Raw genomic sequence first — 9,966 nt, 5'->3', positions numbered from 1 at the left:
CCCACAAGGGTGTAGGGCCGGGTTTGGGCCCACCTCAGCCTTAACAGAGAGCTGAGGAGGCCTCAGGGACTCTGTTCCTGCCCCTCACGGATCCAGGGATCTGAGGGCACCAAAGGGCACTGGCTTCTCTCTTTCAACTTACAAGGCTTACCTGGCATTCTGGCCCCTGCTGTTCAAGCCCCAGGTCATGCTCCTGTCCCCCACTCCAGGGAGTCTTCCCTGCTTGTTGACACCTGACCCTTCCCCTTCCTCCCCAACCCCATCCTGGCCCTCCCTCCCCAGCCCTCCGCACAGCACAGCACAGCCCTCAGGCTGGTACGAAATCACCTTTATTCACAATCACAGCGACCCAAGTTCACAAAGGAGGCAGCAACTATCCCAGCACTAACAGAGACAGTGACATGGATGGCTTCCTCTCCCCAAACCACAGGCCACACAGCTCCTGCATGTAAGACCTTCCCTTGCCTCAGAGGAGACTCCTGGTGGGACAGGGCCACCGCCTGGCCCACCCCACCCTCGACTCCCATGGAGGGGGTCTCCAGGGTCAGTGACTGGGAAGTGGAGACCCACAGTGGAACCATGACTTCCTGGAGGCCCACTGCAAGGCGGGGGCAGTCAAAGGCCCAGGCTGGCGTTCTGACCCCCCAGTGCTATCCCACCCAACACCCCAGAGCAGCCCCTCACCAAAGAAGCCCCAAGAGTCCCACAGAAAGTCTGCTCTCGTCGCCAATCATTTTACAGAGGTGCCTGCTGAGGCTGAGGACTCTGACTCGGCCATGACCACCCCGCTGCCCAGTGGCCAGGTCTAGAATGCGAATCCCACACTCTGCCAGCCACAGAAGGAGTGGTCTCTGATGGGCATGAAAAGCCATCAGAGGGGGCAGAGGGTTGGGAGGCTGGGGGGAAACTAGGCCAAGAGTGTGGGAGCAGGCGGCAGCCCACAGTCTGTTGGGTAGGGCTGGCGAGGTGGGACAACTAGCCTAAGAGCAGGGGTCGGGGTGGGGGGGCTTGCCACCCCAGAACCAGAAATAATCCACAGGGGCCGGGACCTGGCCCCTTCCCTCATCTTTCCTGAGGGTAAAGAGCCTTACTAAGAACAGCCTCCCCAACCCCTACTGCGAGTAGGCCCTCTCAGCCCCATTCCCTGACCCAAGCTCGGCTCCCCTCCTTCAGCCTTGCCAGAACTGCGTACCTCCTTGTGGAAGGGGGAGCTCCTGGGCCTCCTGACATAGCTGAGCCAACTCTGATGACCCTGCTGCAGCCCGGAGAGGAAGGGCACTTTGAGGCTCTGGGAGATCCACCAGCCTTAGGACACTAAGGAAGCTCAGTTCATCTCTGTAAAATAGACACACTTGAACAGGAGTCCTCCCAATTCAGCCTGTTTTTATGGAGTTCTAATTCATGGTAAGCAGAGATGGCTACGGACTTGGGGCTGGAGCCTGGAGAAGATTCTGAGAGCTACCTCTGCAGCCCTTTCTCACCAGGCACTCTGCACACCAGGGCAGCATGTCTAGGGGCCCCAGGGGATTGGCAACTCAATCATACACCCCCAAAAAACAACCCACAAACCAAATAAATAAATAAATAAAAATAAGAAAAAATGGCTGGTGTTACCCCCAGGGTACCCCACCCCCACTCCAGGGTCCTGGCCTCACCTGGGGATACTACAGTCTGAGTAGCAGCCAGGCCCAGGACAGCACTGAGATCTGGGAGGACAGGTCTCAGAGGGCAAAGGCAAACCTGCTCTTAGAGAACCTTCCAGAAGACGGGCGCTACTCTCCAGCCTACAGCGAGGCTGTCCCTGGGTGGCAGCATCTGGCGAGATGACTGGGGCAGAAAGGCTAGGGCCAGGAAGGGCCCTTCTGCATCTCAGCCAGGGCACAGGGTCAGAGACCCAGGCCTGTCCATCCACCCACCCTCGGTGAGTGGGAGAGGGGCATGGCACAGGCGCTGCAGCCTGCCCAGGGTGAGAGGTATCTGCCGGCGTACCCTGGCCGTCAGGCCTGAGGGGCAAGGGAGAGAGGAAGAAGATGGGTACAGGTCAGAGAGTAAGGCAGCAGCTCGGGCTACCTGCCTGGGGCTGCTGTCAAGCAGGTTGTACCCTGCTCAAGGACAGCTGGCTGAGAGAACAAACGGAGACTGACGTCCAGGCCATACTCCGAAGGCCCTAGCTCAGGGACACATCTGCCCAGAGGAAGAGACATGTTTTCTAATTCTCACATGGACTAGAGGACTTCCTAGAAATCTGCCCCAGATGGGGAAGGATTAGGAGAGGCTGAGACCCCCATTTAGCCCCTCAGCATGCAGGGTACAGTGGGTGCAGAGAAAGGAAAGACAGGAAGAGCGCAGACTCCTCCCCTCCCCTCTGCTGGGCAATTTGTTTCTGCCCCTCACCTCCCTGCCTGATACTCCCTTTCTCCCCAAACCTTTGAGGGCCTCAGTTTCCCATGTTTAATGAAGAAGGGAAGAGTTTCCAGGCGGAAGAAGAGAAGGGGCCCTGTGGGCTTGCCCCTTGGCTGGAGTGGGGCCAAAGCCTGCGGAGGCAGGCGTGCAGGCTGGGGCGCCACGAGGGGCTAGGAGCTGCGATAGGTCTTGATAATGTCCTTGATGGGGCGGCGGCAGATGGGGCAGCAGGCGTGCAGGGCCTTTTTGAGGCGCAGGCCACAGGCATAGCAGAGGCACATGTGGCCGCACGTGTAGATGACCGTGTCCACGGCGTGCTCATAGCAAATGGTGCACTCATCGCTCCACTGTCCTGTGCCTGGGGTCACTGGCGATTCGGGCAGGCTCACTGGGGAGTTGGGGGCCGTCCCTGGGGACAAGGGGACACCAGTCAGCAGGTACATGGTCCAGTCTGGCCCCAGGTTCACGGCAAGACAGCCCCCGGTCTCTTGTCCCTCCATCGATTAGCATCTGCCTGTTTCCCCTGACAACCCACTTCCTGGGCGTGGGAGGCCCCTGATGAGGGGCCAGGGTGCCCATGAGGCAGTGAGGGGAGAAGAGGGGTGGAGGAAGGGAGGGGGCCCAGAGTCTTTTAAGGAAGGCCCCCGCTGAGCCATCCTTTGTTCTTCCCAGTGTGCTAGAAAGTGCTCTGGAGAAAGGTGCCCAGCTGAGGGACAGGGTGGGATTCACCCAAGAAATCACCACCCGGGCACCTGGGTGGCTCAGTTGGTTAAGTGACCGCCTTCAGGTCAGGTCATGATCCTGCAGTCCCAGGATCAAGTCCCACATCGCGCTCCCAGCTCCATGGGGCAGGGGCGGGGGGGGGGTCTGCATCTCCCTCTGATCTTCTTCCCTCTCATGCTCTCTCACTCTCTCTCTCTCAAATAAATAAATAAAATCTTTAAAAAGAAAAAAAAAAAAAGAAATCACTATCCAACAAGGGTTCGCCAAGCATATCTCCAGCTCATCCAGTGCTCAACTCTGACACGGGGGCCACACTCCCGCCTCAGCCAGGGGGTCTCGGGTGTGGGGGTCCGCCAGGGGCACCACGGAACTGCAGTGGCCAGCCTACTTACCGCCCACAGAGCTCCCCAGCGGTCCAGAGCTGCATGTGCTGAGCAAGGGGTCGGAGAGGCGGCTGCCCGGGGCGCTGGGCGAGGTTGGTGTGGAGGCAGGGGAGCAGGAAAGTGATGGGACGCCCCGCTCTGCCAAGATGGTGGAGCCTGCAGAGGGGGAGAGAGGGATGCATGAGCCACTGAGGGGCGCACTGGGAGAAAGCGTGACTCTCCTAGAGGGTCCTAGGAGAGAAAGGGCTGACACAGCACCACCACACAGCCCAGCCACTGGGCGGGCTCACGGCAGGATTCCAGAAAGAGGCCCACTGCCCTGCCCCAGCTCTCGGTTCCCCCCCACAAACTGGAAGGCCACTTCATGCTCTGGTGTTACTGCATCAGCAGTGTCCAAACGAGCCCCTGCCTGGAATCCCACCCCTACCCTTCCTACGCACCCTCACCTTCGAGGTTTCCCATGCCAGCGAACAAAGACGCCCTCCTCCCACCTGGCATGGCCCTTCCAGCCCTAGCCTGACCCTCTGGGTCCAGGCCCCGTGCTCCCTCCGTCACTTCTCCCCCAGGTATCACCCACCGTCTCAACTACAATGGCACCTTTCAGGTGCCCTTCAGCATCTCCCAAGCTCATTCTGTGCCACATTCTCTCCTTCCTTCCTTCCCTCCCTCTTCCTCTCCTCACCTCCCTCTTTTCTTCCTACCCCTCACCCCCGCCACTCCTCCCTTCAACAAGGTACCAGGTACCTATCAGGTACCATCCACTGTGTAAACAGAACACTGAGAACAAGACTGACAGTGCCCTTGTCCCCAAAGAGCTAACTGTCCAGGGAGCCCCTTGGGACTGTCCTCAAACCCCCTCCTCTGGGCAACTTTGTCTACCCCCCCAAACCACATTATTTAGCACTGACCAGGCACACACACCACATACATGGGACTAAACTACCACAAAGTTGGGGTATTGTTTATTCTTTGCCCAGGTATCCAGCTTTGTTTCCCCAGGTGATGAACTTCCTGAGAGCAGGAAATCGTATTCACCTGTGACTCTCCCAAGGCTCTAACATACAACCCTACACATAAATGCTCCCTGAGATCCTTTTATCATCACGTGTTCTAAGTCAACAGTCACTGTTTCCAAGGATATGCATTAGATAGCCACATGGGTTTTCTCTGGCGTTAATAGTTTCAAGTTAACTAGCCTCTTCTTTCAGAAATTCACACCTCCTAGTTTTCTTGCCTTATTGCACTGGCTAGCATTTTCAGAACAACACTGTAAGGCATCCCCCTATCATATTCCTGACTTTAATGTTTCTCATATTTTGTCATTAAGTATGAAACTTAGTGATCGTTTTGGAGTAAAGAAAAGATCCTTCCATTCTTAGTTCATTTAGGCCTTTCACGAAGCACAGCACTCCTCTGTAAATAATTACCCTTCACACGCTATTCACTGGTTTGTTTTTCCTTTGCAGTCCACAGGATCCCCAAACACCAATCTGCTGACTCAGATGCCCAGGTGCACTCTGTTTGGCATACACTGTTTAGCATGTATCTGGATGATTACTCTTAACACCCACATTGGCCCACTTACCTCTCAGGACATTTAAGTCCTGATTTTTTTGTAAGCTCCTCCTGTGTCTAGTAAGCCTCTCTGGGAAACGGGAATCTCAGTGGAAAGCTACTTATCTAAGATGGTGCTGAGGCAGGATAGTGCCCTCCCCTTATACAATTCCCTTCATCTGAGGAGCAGTGTCTCCCAGTGAGTGTAGCCAAGTAGTTTTGTAATTTTGTTTACCTCAGCCTGGTTTTTTTTCTGTACCCCAGTCCAATTTCTTTTTATCCCACCCTAAATTTTCACCCCAACTTCTTTCCTTCCTGATTTCTTTCCATTCCTTCCCGATTTATCTTCCCTCAATAATAACTGCTTAGTATCTTGCCTCATTTAATTCCTTTTCAGATTTTTTGGTTCACTCTGTCTTCATTTGGTCTTTTTCCAGAGTAGGAAGTCCCCACTTATTTTATCTGATTTCACAAACTCCAACATAGAATCACCAACAACAGCATTACACACATAAATACACATGCATTTAGTTACTCACGTGTGCCTATATACAGACATACCAGTTTTAGAGCATAACACACATTCACTTGCATACACACATTACCCTGTCTACAAAGCCTCCTGGGGTGAGGTCTAGGATGGGGCTATGAAGCCCAGAGGTCTCCAAACTTGCCTAAGCAAACCTTTTTTTTTTTTTTTTTTATTTGACAGACAGAGATCACAAGCAGGCAGAGAGGCAGGCAGGCAGAGAGAGGAGGAAGCAGGCTCCCTGCTGAGCAGAGAGCCCGATGCGGGACTCGATCCCAGGACCCCGAGATCACGACCCGAGCCGAAGGCAGCGGCCAATTCAGAGGGGTGCCTGGGTAGCTCAGTCGGTTAAGCCTTCAACTCTTGATTTCAGCTCAGGTCATAATCTCAGTGTCATGAGATCATGAGATCAAGCCCTGCATCAGGAGCCTCCTTGGGATTCTCTCTCTCTTCCCCTCCTCTCTGCTTTCTCGCTCTCTAAAAATTAAAATCTTAAAAAAAAAATTCAGATGCCCAGGACTTAGCCAACATCTACAGAATCAAAATCTCAGCAGGTGGGATTCAAAAATCTGTACCAGGTCCTCCTAATGAATTTAATGGAACTAGCCCAATCTACCGCAGCTGGTTAGGAGGCCCGCTCTTGTAAAGCATGAATACCTGTACATTCTGGGGAGAGAGAGGTCCCTGGAGATGCTTTATGGAAAAAAAAAAAGATTTCTGGTTAAATTAGTTTAGAAAAAGCTGTACATTGGGGCACCTGGGTGGCTCAGCTGTTGGGTGTCTGCGCTGTTGGGCGTCTGCCTTCAACACAGGTCATGATACCGGGGTCCTGGGATAGAGCCCTGCGTTGGGCTCCCTGCTCAGTGGGGAGCCTGCTTCTCCCTCACCCACACCCCCTGCCTGTGTTCCCTCTCTCAGTCTCTCTCACTCTGTCAAATAAATAAAATCTTAAAAAGAAAAAAAAAGCTGTACTTGATAACCACCACCGCCCGCCTCATTAAAGATTCACACTGTAGGGGCACCTGGGTGGCTCAGTGGGTTAAAGCCTCTACCTTGGGCTCGGGTCATGATCCCGGTGTCCTGGGATCGAGCCCCACATCGGACTCTCTGCTTAGCCGGGAGCCTGCTTCCTCCTCTCTCTCTGCCTGCCTCTCTGCCCACTTGTGATCTCTGTCAAATAAATAAATAAAATCTTAAAAAAAAAAAAAAAGATTCACACTGCATACTAAAGGCTCTGAGAAGTTCTGCAGTAAAGAATCCCCAACTTTTTCCTCACAGAACACTATGAGAAACAACTTTGGCAAGTCCACATCCACCAGTCCCTTCAAACTCTGTTCATTCAAAGCCAGGAAATAACAGCCCAGGCCTCTGCAACCCCATTTCCTCCAAGGCCCTCTGCTCGGATTCCCCACAGGCTCCCAACCCAGGCACCACAAGGCACAAACACCTGGCTTCAGCACATACCAAACCCTTTCCTCTCTAGACATGCTGCCGCCCTTAGGAGGCAGAGGCTTTAATTCCCATTTTGGAGAAATGGAAACTGAGCCTCAGAACGTTAATTGCTGGTGGAAACCTTTTTTTCTCATTTTTAAGTGATCACTGAGTTGTATGTACCTGTGGGGACATGACTTAATCAGATTCTGGGAGTGAAACTCAGGGATCCAAACTTTTCTGCCCGCCCCCAGGATGCGGCTGGTGAGACTGAAGGACAAGGTCCAGCGAGAGTCCACCAGAACTCATTTCGGTGCCTGTGACTTGGTGGCAAGACAGCGCGAGGGAGCGGGGCGCGGCGGATTCACCCCCTTCTCCTTCCCCGGATAGGTCCTGTCCACCAGGAAAGGGCACGGTCAATGGGGCTGTTGGAGGGGCCCTCGGGGGAGGCACTCACCGAGGATGCGGATCTGCGTCACGGCTCCGTGCAGGCCGAAGAGCATCCACAGCGGCTGCGTGGCGTCCACGCACAGCTGCATGCCCGCCGCGGCGCCGTTGTGGCTGAGGTGCAGCTCACCGTCGGCGTTGACCACCAGGCCCAGGATGTCGCCGCTGTGCAGGGGCCCGGGCACGCGGCACACGGCCCAGAACTCCTTGCGGTCCGCCAGGGCCTCGGGGCTGAAGGGCAGGTCCGCTGGCCGCAGCGTGCCGGGGTCGCACGTGGTGACACCGAAGGAGAGCGCCCCGGGCCGCGCGCCGCTCGAGCGCGTGACCTTGATGAAGATGGTCTCGGCCACGCGCACGGGCCTGCTGGTGAAGACGAGCGCGCGCTCGTCGCGCCCGTGCTCCAGGCGCGCCACGGTCTGCTCGTCCAGGATTCGCACGTGCGCCCCGGCGCGCAGCGCGTGGAAGCGCAGGTCGCCGTCGAGCTGCGCGGGCAGCGCGCGGCTGTGCTGCGAGTTGAGCGAGTTCTGCGGGATGGGGCAGCCGGCGGCCGGCGCGGCCTCGTCGCCCTCGGCGCCCGGCACGTTGAGGTCGCACAGGCTCACGGAGAGGCGCGCCTCGTCGGCGTCGCGCCGCAGGGACGGCCGCCGCAGGGCGGTGAAGGAGCGCGGCCGCAGGCAGTCCGGGAGCACCAACTCGCTGTCTGCGGCAGGGGAGGGGGAGAGACAGGGCGACTGTCACGCGGGCCCAGCAGTCCCCTCCTCCCCCACCCCGTCACCTGCGCGCTTCCTGCCGCCAGCCTTTCCAGTCTGCGCCGTGAAATACCCACGGCACTGTGAACAGCATGGAAGAGGCTTGGGGCGGAGGCTCAACTGCAGGTCGGGGAAACAAAGTCACGAAGGACCTCTAACTGTTTGTTTAAGAAAAGGATGGGGGCTGGAAGGAGGAGCACCAAATTAATAAACATTCCTTCTACATGCCACGCTTATAAAAGTTGTTTTTTTTTTTTTAAATGAATTTAACTCCCTTTTGATCCCCTGCAGCTAGACAGCAGTAAGTATTTGTTGAATGCACTGCGGACATCCTACTCCCTTCCCCAGAAAACCTCTTTGCATATATTGTCTCATCTTACCCTAACAATTACTTCTTGAGTTATCATTGCTGCAGAAGGACACTGAGGCTGTGAAAACTTAAGTAAATTTATCAGGATTTCCTTTTTAAAGTGACTTAACTAGAAATCAACCTCTTTCTCTTTTTTTTTTTTAATTTTTATTTATTTATTTGACAGAGAGAGGGATCACAAGTAGGCAGAGAGGCAGGCAGAGAGAGAGAGGAGGAAGCAGGCTCCCTGCTGAGCAGAGAGCCCGATGCAGGGCTCGATCCCAGGACCCTGAGATCATGACCTGAGCCGAAGGCAGCGGCTTAACCCACTGAGCCACCCAGGCGCCCAACCTCTTTCTCTTTTTAATCATACAAGCAAGATAGACTATTTTGTAGGAGACGCAGATGAGCAAGAAGAAAAAATAATCACCTCTCAGCCCACTATCTGGGAAAAAATACTCTTTAATATTTGGGTAAGGACCTTCCAGCTTTTTTCCCCATTATATTCCTCAGTTACTTTTTCTAATACAAAAATCAAATCATGCTATATAAACTCCAGTAGTTTTTAACCTTTTATGGGTAACAAATCCCTTTGAAAATGTGATAACTTTGACCTGTGTCCTCAGAAGAACACATATTCTTCCTACAATCTGTGGATAACTTCAGGACATCTGTGAATCCCATAAAGCCATCCATGGGCATGGACTCCAGGCTAAGAACCCTGCTATACAGATTTCCTTTTCAAAACTAGCTTTTTCACTATGTCCTGAACACCTTTTCATGCCAATAACCATGTTTCCAACACCATATTTTTTTTAATGGCTGTGTTATGTCCTACTTTATGGAGTCCTATCATTTATAATAAAAGTCATCATGCCTGATAAATTACCCCCGCATTTCATCCTTAAAACATCCCATGGAAGTGTTCCCATTATGGAGATAAAGCTCAGAGATGTGACGTGACAGCCACCAAGTGACAGATCCGAGAATGAAGCAAGGTCTGTCCAACTCCCCGTATCACATTCTTTGATTTCAGGCCCTCCTTCTTTATTGAACCTGCACCCCCTCTGTGGGAGTCATAGTCCTCAGATTTGGTTAGTGCCACTGTAGACCACATCACGGGCCAATCCCTCCCTGGGAGCCTTTTCTCTGAGCCTCCCCAAGGGAGGAGCTATGCTTTCTCTCCAGGACCTGGATAAGGATGGCTGGGGTGCTGGTTTTGAAAGCAAATCTTGGAGGACTGGACTAATATGGGCGGCTAAGGCCAGAATTCAGCTCCAGCTAAATCTAGAGACCGTCTCTAAAGCCTCCTTGTTTTTGTTCTCCCCCTGCAACTTTCAGGAACAGTGTTGTTTGGGCTGCGGCAAGAGAGGGTGCTGGCCACCACTGCCCCCACCC

The 9,966-nt window shown here is 54.0% G+C and overlaps 1 protein-coding gene across 1 annotated transcript in view; it reads right to left on the bottom strand.

The window, feature by feature from the left end:
* Positions 1 to 311: 311 nt before the first annotated feature.
* NEURL1 (neuralized E3 ubiquitin protein ligase 1) overlaps positions 312 to 9,966 on the bottom strand; it is a 79,664-nt gene continuing 70,009 nt past the window's right edge. The window contains exons 4-6 of the mRNA XM_044240433.1: positions 7,481 to 8,170; positions 3,519 to 3,665; positions 312 to 2,812 (exon numbers count right to left, since the gene is read on the bottom strand). Of these exons, the coding sequence (XP_044096368.1) occupies positions 2,574 to 2,812; positions 3,519 to 3,665; positions 7,481 to 8,170 (1,076 nt within the window). The 3' untranslated portion in view covers positions 312 to 2,573. The remainder of the gene's footprint in view (positions 2,813 to 3,518; positions 3,666 to 7,480; positions 8,171 to 9,966) is intronic.

Source organism: Neovison vison, chromosome 2 (genome assembly GCF_020171115.1).
Source record: "Neovison vison isolate M4711 chromosome 2, ASM_NN_V1, whole genome shotgun sequence".
Classification (NCBI taxonomy): domain Eukaryota; kingdom Metazoa; phylum Chordata; class Mammalia; order Carnivora; family Mustelidae; genus Neogale; species Neogale vison.
This window is presented reverse-complemented; position numbering and strand designations above follow the sequence as displayed.